The following is a 12560-nucleotide window of genomic DNA, read 5'->3' as shown; positions in this document are numbered from 1 at the left end:
ACATGGGTGTTAATGTTCCTCCATACTTTTCTATATACTTAAAATCGTTCATAATACAATTTAGGAAATTTAATCAAACCCCTTAGTATTACTGTTAAGCAAACTGAGTAAATGGTAGAGATTGGGCTGGGGCCTAAATCTTTAGTCTCCCAGTTTAGTGCTTTTTCCATTCTATGACAGAAAAAGTAGTAAATGTGCATACATATATAAGGTTCAGAGAGAAATGCTTACCCTTAAATGTATTCACTGTACCAATGTTTCGAAGAATTCTTCTAGGACTGTTGGCTGCATAACTAGCTGCCTTTTCATATTCACCAAGTGAGATTAATTCATTAAATCTATAGCCATCACATTTTATAATGCATTATAATGACACAAAGAAAAAGAAAAGACAGATTACAAATGTTTAATACAGACTAAATATAGTGGCATAACGATAACCACAAAACAAAAAGGAATTCTAATAAACTATAATTAGAATCATCCACTCTATAAGATGTTCTTTGAAATATTTCTCTAATATTCTGTTGGTTTTTTTTTTAAAGTCTCAGAATAAAACTCTCAATTGCTAGCTGACTTTGAACATGATCCTATACTTTATTCCTATAGCACTTACAGTGAGCCATAGAGAATAGAACTTGAATTTATTATTAACTCAGATTTTTTCCCTTCATATCATCTCCACATGAAAAAGTCCTGGTATCAGGGGAAAGAAGGGCAATCTGCTTAGAAACACAGCCTCGAGGAAATATTAATTGGACATAAAAGTTGCTCAATTGGAGAACAAGAGGTGTCCTTGGCATTCAGAAGCCTATGTTGTTCTGCCAGGCAATAGGCTCCCAATCAAAGATTAACACAAGAAGGGAAGATAATAGTTACAATAACTTAAGCCTCTACTCCTCTTCCTATGGCAAAAGATCTTCAAATCAGTCCTTACCTCACAATTAATAAAAATATGACAAACAGAAGTTACTTAGTGTTGCAAACAAATGTGGAACTCCAGGGGGAAAACCCACTAAAGTAATATGAAACAAAATACATAAAACTGTCTATTTCAACCAGGGTTTTTCTCTCATATCAAACTGTTAGACTTAGAGAAGCATTACAGTACAAGGAAATAACACAAGCTTTTCTGACCTCTCCAAAATTATCTTTACCCCCCTCTTTTTACCATACCAACAACTGAAATAACAGCTAAAAATTGTTCAACATATAAGACCAGGAATATTACATATGTTCATCACAGATAAGCCTCATAGCCTATGAATTAACCTCTTAAAGAATAAGTCTTACTATATATTAAAAATGTTTAAAAATCTAAGGACATGTTAAACACCAGGGGAACAGCTATGTGAGGAGACAAGGAGGGAAAAGGGATTGAAGATAGGAGGGATGGTACACAGCGGGACGCCAACAAACTTCTACAAAAAGGGCTGAAGTAAATATGGCAATATGTTAATTTCCTGCAAAGCTGGTAAACAGTTGACACATGGGTGTTCATTTTGTTAGTGTTACTCTCTGTATTTTTATGTATACTTGAAATATTTGATAAAAAGTAAAACAAAGTATAAAAAAGAATATAGTCTCAGATCTCTTTAATCTTCTATTATATACCATACATAATAACTTAACTGTTAGGGAGAAATACACCTTCTTAATAAGTCATGGGATAGAAATAATGAGAAAAAAAGGACTGAATTGGCTAGAATCATCTGAATCAGGAATACATTTTTTTTTTCCTCTCCAAATACGGTTTCAGCAAGGAAGACATTCTCAAAAACACTTTGTAACATCAGGTTGACAGCCAGGAAATGTAAGAAAAATACAGGTTGAGTTTCCCTTATTTGGGACCATAAGTGTTTTGGATTTCAGATTTTTTCATGTTTTGGAATATACACATATACATAATGAGGTATCTTGGGGATGGGACCCAAATCTAAACACAAAATTTATGGTTCATATACACCATATACACATAGCCTGAAGGTAATTTTATACAATATTTCTGATAAGTTTGTGCATGAAATAAAGTTTGTGTATACTGATCCATCAGAAAACAGAGGCATCAGTATCTCGTGTCAGCCCTCAAAATTTTTCAGATTTTGGAGCATTTCAGATCTCAAATTTTTGGATTAGGAATGCTTAACCTGTATAAATAAAACATATCAACATTATATCCTCTTATCTCCTCTGAAAAATCTCCTAGATTCCCAATCTGGTATTTTTTTCACAAAGAATCTATGAAAAAATATAATTCTAGTTTGTTTTCTAATTCATAAAGATAAGAAAGCTAGAGACTATGACTTATTTTGATGAGCCAAAATACAAAATAAACAGTAAATATGGTCACTTTAACATGGAAAATTAAAGCTTTAAAAATATTTGCCTTTCAATGTAGTGAAGCGTCATTTCAGCTTCTTTTGCCCTGTGTGGATCATCTTTCAGTAGTTCTTCAACAACGCCTTGGTCACCTGTAAATATTGGAAGTACCACTGAAAGATATTTAAGGTTACTTATCAATAGAAAATAACAAACATACATGTGTTTAATACCAACAACTTGTTGCTATGGTTCCTAACAGCATCAACCTCTTCCAAAACTTAGTGGCCTCCCTGTCCCTTCCCTCTTTATCTTGAGGTACATTTTCAGGCATTCTGTCTTTGGCTCACCAAGTCTATTCTTTACTAACTACCTGTTAGCTGTTGAAGGAAGAAACCCATAGGGTAACAGAGAACTAGCTGAAGTATGTTTTTGCTTTCTTTAAATTCAGCCTAAGAAAACCCCATTCTAACTTTCTAGGGAAAAAAAAATGTCTTCCATTATCCATACTAATGTAAAACTATAGATAATCTACCTTGTAAACATTTGGTTTTCTGAATTTGCTCCACAAAATCTTGAAATGGGGTGCTCATGTCAGATGTTATCCATGAAGTAAGTGCCTGTGAAATTATCTGCAGTCTTTGATGACTATAAAGATTAAAAAAAAAAAATCAATAACATACTGAACCTAAAATCAAATGGTGGAATATTAGAATAAACACAAATAAAAGCTCCAAACTTTAAAAACATATAATCAACTTCCATACCTAAACTGTAATTTTTTGTTCAGATTTTCAGCTACATCTCGCCGTTTTACTAACACAATCATTTCTTCATCTAAATCAGCCTTCCTCTGAGCTGGTACATATTTTATCAACATAGTTTGTTTAATTTCTGCATATTTGTCTTCAAGATGTTTCATGTATTCAGTGAGAGCATCTAGATTGACGGATTCCTGGACAGTCATGCCTGTGGGAAAAGGGAAGAAATCAAGCAGTCTAAGCCATGTGTGGGACTCCTGTGTTCAAAGAGCAAGTCTTAGCAAGATAGTTCACTGTGTTAAGAAACCATAGTATGTACTTGTAGCTTAATGAACATATGTAAAATTAGCATAAATTTGTAAATGGCTAGCAGGTTGGTTGGTTGGTTGGTTGACTGATTGATTGACTGTATAGGGACAGGGTCTTGCTATGTTGCTCAGGCTAGTCTTAAACTCCTGGGCTCAAGCAATCTGCCCACTTCAGCCTACCAAAGTGCTGGGATTATAGGTGTGAGCCACTGTGCCAGGCCAGGCTAGAAGTTTATTTATTTATTTTTTTACTTTTTATTTTTTTTGAGTTGGCATCTTGCTCTGTCTCCCAGGCTAGAGTGCAGTTGTGCGATCTCAGCTCACTTCAACCTCCACCTCCCAGGTTCAAGCGATTCTCCTGCCTCAGCCTCCCTAGTAGCTGGGACTACAGGCGCCTGCCACCATGCCTGGCTAATTTTTGTATTTTTAATAGAGACAGAGTTTCACTATGTTGGCCAGGCTGGTCTCAAACTCCTGACCTCAGGTGATTCACCCACCTCGGCCTCCCAAAGTGTTGGGATTACAGACGTGAGCCACCACACCTGGCCTCAGATTAGCTGTTTTAAAGATTGTCAATGAAGATTCAGTGAAGACTGTCTGAGAACACACAAACCTTAGCATCTCAAAACAATTTTTTTAGTGATTCATTAATACAGCCTGAAGACCCCTAAATATCACTATAAGTCAATAACACCAAGAGCTTCTGCCTAACAATTCAGGATTTGTCAACAGATTTCTCTCTAAACAAATCTCCCATTACTCTATTACAGCTAACCTCAGAGTAATCAGTTTATTATTTCCAACACAAAATGTAAATGCAATCTAAAGCTTCAGTCCTCTCTCACTGTCCCCTCTGCTTATTATTCATAACTTTCTCTCTCTCTTCAAATGCCTTTAAAAAAAAAAAAACATAGAGAGAGAGAGAGGCTCTTACAGTGTCTGTCCAGGTTGATCTCAAACTCCTGGGCTCAAGAGATCCTCTCAACTCAGCATCCCAAAGTGCTAGGATTACAGGTGTGAGCCACTGTGCCAAGCCCTAAACATCTTCCTTTCTCATTTGGGCCAATTGTTGACTTTAGGACATACCACAAAATACTCCTCCTCCAAAAACTTTCCTGGATTGATGCTACTTGATTTTAACCAGTCCCTTACCCTCAATCTTCTCAACACTGAGTCAATTTGTCAGTTATACTGTACTTATTAATATGTATCTTATTTGTCATTTGCTAGTCACAATTTATATTTGAAAGTGAATCTAGGCCAGGCGCAGTGGCTCATGCCTGTAATCCCAGCACTTTGGAAGACCAAGGAGGGAGGATCCCAAGATCAGGAGTTTGAGACCAGCCTGGCCAATATGGTGAAACCCCGCCTCTACTAAAAATACAAAAATTAGCCAGGTATGGTGGTGGGCACCTGTAATCTCAGCTACTTGAGAGGCTGAGGCAGAAGAATTGCTTGAACCCAGGAGGCAGAGGTTGCAGGGAGCTGAGATCATGCCGTTGCACTCTAGCCTGGGTAAGAGAGCGAGACTCCGTCTCAAAAAAAAAAAAAAAAAAAAAAAAAAGAGAGAAAGAAAGTGAATCTAGTCCCTACTTTTATGAAACACAGATAATTATTCAACCACAGTTGAAATCCTCTAGCACAGCAAAGCTAATTACTTCAGAACACAGCTTCTTCCACTGAGACCAAATCTGGTTTCCCAAAATTTCTACCTATTAATCCTGCCTCAGAATAAACACTAGCCAAAATCGTTAAGAGTTTGGAATACTATTATCTATTCTCAAAGTCTTTCTTTTTCCCAGATGAATATTTGTAATTCCTCTATCCACTCATTGTAAAAACCTCTCACTATCCTAGATGAATTCCAGGACATACTACAATTTCTTAAAATGTGGTAACAGTATTATACTGAAGATGTGGAAGCAGAGAATGCTGACATCAACATGAATCAACAATATCCACCAGAACTTAATACACTACAGTTTTCCTTATATTATACCAAGGGTTCTCAAACTTTAAAGAGCATCCAAAAAACCTGAAGCGGCCAGGCACAGTAGTTCACGCCTGTAATCCCAGCACTTTGGGAGGCTGAGGTGGGTGGATCGCTAGAGCCCAAGAAATTGAGACAAGTCTGGCCAACATGGCGAAACCCCATCTCAACTAAAAACACAAAAATTAGCTGGGTGTGGTGGCCCGTGCTTGTAATCCCAGCTACTTGGGAGGCCAAGGCATGAGAGTCATTCGAACCTTGGAGATGGAGGTTGCTGTGAGCAAAGATTGCGCCACCACACTCCACACTCCAGCCTGGGTGACCGAGAGAGATTGGGTCTCAAAAAAGAAGAAAAGAAAAGAAAAGAAAAAGAAAAGAAAAGAAAAGAAAAGAAAGAAAAGAAAAGAAAAGAAAAGAAAAGAAAAGAAAAGAAAAGAAAAGAAAAACCTTGAGGACTAGTTAAGACACTGCTGAACTTCACCCATCGAGTTTCTGACACAGTTAAGTCTCTGATCTGATGGGACCCATGAATTTGCATTTCTAAGACACCTTTAGGTGATGTTGTTGACTTTGATATGGGAACCACATTTCAGGAGCCACTGCATTACACTTTATATAACCCAGCAGACTTAAACTCAGTCTTTAAGAGTTTGTTTTTCCATTCCCTTGAATCCACCTAGAGTCCTGACTAAAATTATGTGTATAACACACTTTCAAGATGCACGCACATCAGATACATATTTATATTAACGTATGGCTTAGGTAAAATTTGGAAATAGGATTTCTCTCAAATATTGTAAAGAAAATACAATACCTGGAATAGGCTTTGAAGGATCTTTGGAGAAAGGACAATATTTTGCTTCTTTCGTGTCATACTCTGCCCTATGCTGCTTGATTTTATGTATTTGAGATTGAATCTTTGAGGAATTATTTTCAATAATCCTCATTCTAGAAAACAGAAAGCCTTCATTATGTCTTTCAACTAACTTGATTCTTGAACCACAAAATCTAAAGTAAAACAGGTTAAATCGTTACATTATTTTGAAGCATTATAGACTAAGTGCAATGCCCTCGAAAAGTTACCTAGCCTCACAAATGAGGAACAATTTTCTTTCTGAGCATCGATAAAATCTCATACTATGATTCTGAACCGTATTGGAAATTCACGCTAATCATAATATGACCACAAAATGCTATCTATCTATTCTCTTTAGTAGAAAATTACTTTTCTAATTTAAAAATTATTTTCATAAGTAATTATATTACTTTGCTGTGGCAATTGTAACAAATCACCACTACCTTGGTGACTTCAAACAACAGAAGTGTATTCTTTTACAATTCTGGAAGGTAGAAATTCAAAACCAGTATCACTGGACCAAAATCAAAGTGTTGGCAGAGCCACGCCTCCTTCAGAATCTGTTCCTTGATTTTTCCAGCCTTGGGGCTGCAAGCATTCTGACTTCATCACTTCAGTCTCTGCCTTTATGGTCATACTGCCTTCTCCTCTTCAAGTAGCAAAGCTCCTGTTTCCCTCTTATTAGGACATTTATGATTGTATTTAGGGCTTACTTTTATAACCTCCCTATCTCAAAATCTTTTTTAAAATTAATTAATTAATTATGTAAAAGATGGGGCTTCACCATGTTGGCCAGGCTGGTCTTGAATTTACGACCAGGTGATCCACCCACCTTGGCCCCCCAAAGTGCTGGGATTACAGGCATGAGACACCATGCCCAGCCTCAAAATCTTTAATCACATCTACAAAGACCCTTTTTCCAAATAAGGTTAACATTTAGGGGTTCCAGGGATTAGGACCTGATGTCTTTGAGAATCGTTATTCAGTCCACTACAGTGATTCTGATCTTAGAGCTAAAGGAAAGACAGCATTATACTGAGATAAAACAAAGTTTATCCAGAAATGGAAATTTTAAAGACCAAAAGGTAGTATAAACTTCTCTTAAGCATTATTTGAAGTTTTCTTCCTAGTTATGTTGGCCCAAGGGGGAAATAACATATTAAAATACACACTTACAGAAAAATTATTGATGACACGTGTTAAAGTATGGTAAGGAAGATTTTTTACAGGAGGGGCCATGGTGATAGGTATAGGAACTACAACAATGGAGAATGATTAGACTCAGCCTGAATGCGACATGGGCGAGTATGAATTTATAGCTAAAGAGCAGGGTGGGGTCAGAGCATGACAAGTTACTAAAAGGAAACATCAGAATAGAGGAGAGATTCTGGATAAATTGACCTACCAGGATTCTTGCTGAAGGCAGGCCACAGTAACTAGACATCACCTGGAGGGTGGTTGGGGGATCACGTATCAAGGATGGTGTGTTCTGACTAAACTTACTTCACAGGATTCTTGCTAAAACTGAATGGTGCAGAGATGAAAATGTGTAAGTCTGAAAGTCAGGCCTAGTTGAAAAGGGTTCAGGGGAGCCTGAGTAAAATTTGATCGGGAAGCGAATTTTTGTCAATATATAAATGTCACAGGGTTTTTGGCGAATTAAGAACAAGCTTGTCAGTAGATAACTGCTGGCTACTTCGGACTATTATATAGCGTTCTTGGCAACTATTGATGGCTCAGAGTAAAGAGCTTGCAGGATTTATGAAAGGACTGTGGACATAAAATATTCACTGGCTTTATTCCAAATAAATTTGTGCTTATAAATGGAAGATATGTTAAAAATAAGCAGACTTTCAAAAGAAACTGAAAGCAGATACTCGTACATGAATTTTCAGAGTGGCATTATTCACATAGCCAAAAATGGAAACAATCCCAAGTGTCCAAAAACAGATGAATGGATAAACGAAATATAGTATATACATACAATGGAGTATTATTCAGCCATAAAAAGGAAAGAAGTTCTGATACACGTTACCCCATGGATAAGAAGGTATCTAATTGTTGCTCTTTATGATCTCTATTTGTTGCTACTTTATGATCTCTATTTTTGACAACTTCGCTAAAATGAACCTTGTTGAGTATTTCCTAGCATTTATCATACTTGGGATTCTTTGGGTTTGTTGAATCTATGAATTGGCGTTGTTCACCAGTTCCAGAAAACTCACAGCCATTATTTCTTTAAATATTATCTGTGTCCCATAGTCTCTTCATTGTAGAGCTGTGATTAGACATAATAATATGACCTTCTCACTGTGTCCTCTGTATCTTTTTATAATAGCTTTATTGAGATACAATTAACATACCTTGAGAATCATTCTCGTAAAGTGTATTAATTCAAGGAATTTTTTAGTATAGTTGTGCAACTACAACCACTAATTCCAGAACGTTTCATTGCCCCCAAAATAAACTGTGTACTCATCAGCAATCAGCTCAGTAAACGGCAATTTTCCTTGCAGTCCCAGGGGTGGAGCAGTTTACCCCTGGTTCACCCTATGATGGCATATATAGCCTTTTACCTTCCTAGCTTCACATGGTGAGTGTTTCCCAATAGACTATATCATGTGGAGTGATCCTGGGCTTTGCTTTTTATTCTGTATGCCATAGTAAAAACTGAAAATTATGGTCATTCGTTTTTTAAAAAATGTTCTCAGGGCCAGAGCAGTTTTAGTGCTCTGCTTATCTCTTGTCTTCTGTTAGATTTTGTCCTGATTTTGACTTTCTGATGCTTTTAGAAAGATTTTTTAAAAAATATATTATGTAGTATTTTTCCCCAATAGGAGGGTCTATCTCAACATCTAGTCAGCCATATTAACAGAAATGGAGGACAAACTTTGCATAGTTTTCAAAGTATTGACTTAAAATTATCTATAAAAATACTTTACTCATCATTTCCCAAATGTAACACTGAAAATAAAAGACTACTCAACAAGATTGAGCATCTTATCCTCTCCCAGTCGGTTACTTACCTTTGTGAATAACAGGATTAAGTGCTCTAATTCAGATAGTACTCATGAAATTGTACTATTAAATCTTCCATGGAGGAAATTACTTAGGGCGATTACCTGTATCCCTTATTTATTTTATTTTATTCCTTTTTTTTTTTTTCTTGAGACGGGGTCTCACTCTGTCACCCAGGCTGCAGTGCATTGGTTCAATCATGGCTCACTACAGTCCCCATCTCTCCGGCTCAAGCAATCCTCCCACCTCAGCCTCCCAAGCAACTTGGACCATACTCAGCTAATTTGTTTTTACCTTTTTTGTAAGGACAGGGCCTCACTATGTTGCCCAGCTTATCTCAAATTTATGGGCTCAAGAAATCCTCCCTTGGCATCTCAAAGTACTGGGATTACAGGTGTGAGTCATCCCACAAAGATCCTCATTTTATGATACAACAGTGTGCCTTCAATTATACTAAGAGGGCCAGGCGTGGTGGCTCATGCCTGCAATCCCAGCACTTTGGGAGGCTGAGGCATGCAGATCACTTGACCTCACAAGTTGGAGACCAGCCTGGGCAACATGGCAAGACCCCATCTCTACAGAAAATACAAAAATTAGCCTGACATAGCAAAATTCCATCTCTACAAAAAATACAAAAATTAACCAGGCATGGTAGCTTGTGCCTGTAGTCTCAGCTACTTGGGAGGCTGAGACAGGAGGATCACTTGTGCCTGGGAGGCAGAGGTTGCAGTGGGCCAAGATCAGGTTACTGAACTCCAGCCAGGGCAACAGAGCAAGACTCTGCTTCAAACAGACAAAAGGACTAAGACTACAGGTCGGGCACAGTGGCTCATTCCTGTAATCCCAGCACTTTGGGAGGCCGAGGCAGGCGGATCACAAGGTCAGGAGTCTGAGACCAACCTGGCCAACATGGTGAAACCCGGTCTCTACTAAAAATACAAAAAATTAGCCAGGCGTGACGGTATGCACCTGCAATCCCAGCTACTCAGCAGGCTGAGGCAGGAGAATTGCTTGAACCCAGGAGGTGAAAGTTGTAGTGAGCAGAGATCGTGCCATTGCACTCCAGCCTGGGTGACAGGGTGAGACTCTGTCTCAAAAAAAAAAAAAAAAAAGACTACATTTGCCCACTCTTGCCTTTTGGCTGGGCAGAGTGGTTCACACCTGTAATCCTAGTACTTTGGGAGGCCGAGGCAGGAGGATTGCTTGGACTCAGCAGTTTGAGACCAGCCTGGGCAACATAAGTGAGACCCCATCTCTATTTTTAATATTAAAAAAAAATTAGCCGGTCATGATGGCATGCACCTGTAGTCCCAGCTATTCAGGAGGCTGAGGCAGGACAATTGCTTGAGACCAGGAGGCAGAGGTTGCAGTGAGCCAAGATTTCGCCATTGCACTCCACCCTGGGCAAGAGTGAAACCTTGTCTCAAAAAAAAAAAATTATACTAACAGGTACCATAAAAGTTCTCAAGCAAAAGTAATGTTTTTTAATTGAAATAAGTAAACAATACAGTAATTTCAAGTTACTAAGAGGAGGTAACATAAAAATATAGCATTTAAATAAAATGGAAATTCAGTAAGACTAAGAACCGCTGGCTAGAATTACACTGGCTAGTTGCTATAACCAAGCTACAACTATAATCTTTTGGACTAGTTACTAAAATACTTACTTTGCTTCAAGTTGGATTGTTCTTTTCCTGTGATATACCAACGCTGTAGGCTCTGCTGCCAAACTTTTAAGTTTTCCATGAAGACAGACTGCAGTTCTTTGGCTTTTCTTTATTGTCTCAATAAAGGCATCATATTCTTTTTTGATTGAAGTAAGAATGGATTTGTATGCAGTGGCATGCTCAATTACCTGAAATATTATTTTTTTGCCTATGGTATTGATTTTTTTTCTAGAAGACCATAGATTGAAAGTCTTACAAATAACATTACAGATTTTTTTTTTTTTTAAGAGATGGGGTTTCACCATATTGGTCAGGCTGGTCTCGAACTCCTGACCTTGTGATCCACCCGCCTTGGCCTCCCAAAGTGCTGGGAGTACAGGCATGAGCCACCGTGCCCAGCCATTACAGATTATTATTTTTTTAATGAAACATGATTAGCAATTCGAAATCTAAAAACTTTACAGCAAGCTCAAACATAACTGGACACTAAAGGCAAAATTTACTAAATATGTGCGCTTTGTGGATGATTACAACAGATACTGCAGAGTTTAAATATTAGAGGGAAAAAAAGACCAGATTTTTGTTCTACTTCGTATGAACACATACATAAGATTTCAGTTAAAAATAATATCAGTTCTAATTTTCCCAGTTCTGAATCTTTTAAATATAATTCTGTGTCTTCTCTTACTCCCTCCAAATCTAGTCTCTAACTTCATTTAAACCTTAAAATCCTGGATTCTCTTCACCTCCTTATTTTTCAAATGAATCAGCTCCTATTGATTCATCAATATTCTCAATATCTAATTGCATTTCTATTCCCAGGATTTCATGTGCAACTGTAAAAAAATCCCTCATCACTCTACATTCATGGCGTCAAATGGTGTTTCAGCACAAAAAAACATCTCTGGAAAGATAACAGAAGAAAACAGACACAGTGGGTGCCTGTAGAGAAGGACAGGAGAAATAGAATCTGAGATGAGAAGGGCCAGACTTTCCATTATACAATCTCCTTTACTGGTTTATTTAGTCATTTATTTTTTGTTAATCTTATATATGCATTACCCATGTAAAAATAAGGAAATATTTTTAAATAAGCCAAAAAATAAAAACAGAAAAGTTATAAATAATGTGTGGTTTCCAAATTCTGCACATAAAGATTTCAGAAGGGATTGATGAATATGGAGAATAGACAAGATCAATCCCTAATTTTCTCTGAAAGCTGCAATTATGCTTTCTATTCCTGCTACATTTCTAGCCTCTGGTATCCTCCACTGGCTTTCTTTACCTAGGCAATATCTAGAAAAAGTATCTAGGAAGGCATCTGGTCGATCAACAAATGATATAAAAAGATTATTGATCTCCTGGCAAGTGCCAGGAGAGGATATTTGAGTTGGTGATCCTGGTGGTCTTTATGACATGACCATACTACTTATCCACCCAAATCAAGAAACTTTGACAAAATAGAGGTTATCAATCTGTGGCTTTTCCAATCTGTGGCCAGGAGCAACAGGGTGCACTCCAACAATCTAAGACAACTCAGATACATTAATGAGTAGATAATAAATATGCAGTGGTATCACGATCAGCTCCAAAGTCTGTTTGCTAGAAGAAACAGATTTCAGAAGAGCACTCATGGGAACC

The 12560-nt window shown here is 37.5% G+C and overlaps 1 protein-coding gene across 5 annotated transcripts in view; it reads right to left on the bottom strand.

Annotated features, from left to right (window-relative positions):
• LOC116545891 (clathrin heavy chain linker domain-containing protein 1) overlaps positions 1-12560 on the bottom strand; it is a 47390-nt gene that overhangs the window by 23685 nt on the left and 11145 nt on the right. For 2 of the 5 annotated variants that reach the window (XM_032272304.1, XM_032272306.1), the window contains exons 3-8: positions 10920-11107; positions 6193-6326; positions 3087-3288; positions 2855-2967; positions 2387-2492; positions 232-338 (exon numbers count right to left, since the gene is read on the bottom strand). In XM_032272304.1, coding sequence (XP_032128195.1) covers positions 232-338; positions 2387-2492; positions 2855-2967; positions 3087-3288; positions 6193-6326; positions 10920-11107 — 850 coding nt within the window. The remainder of the gene's footprint in view (positions 1-231; positions 339-2386; positions 2493-2854; positions 2968-3086; positions 3289-6192; positions 6327-10919; positions 11108-12560) is intronic. The other 3 variants (XM_032272305.1, XM_032272307.1, XM_032272308.1) reach the window with 3 other exon arrangements.

The sequence above is a fragment of the Sapajus apella genome, unplaced genomic scaffold (genome assembly GCF_009761245.1).
Source record: "Sapajus apella isolate SASKATOON/1434 unplaced genomic scaffold, GSC_monkey_1.0 scaffold424, whole genome shotgun sequence".
Classification (NCBI taxonomy): Eukaryota; Metazoa; Chordata; class Mammalia; order Primates; family Cebidae; genus Sapajus; species Sapajus apella.
The sequence above is the reverse complement of the archived record's forward strand: the minus strand, read 5'-3'. Positions and strand labels throughout refer to the sequence as shown.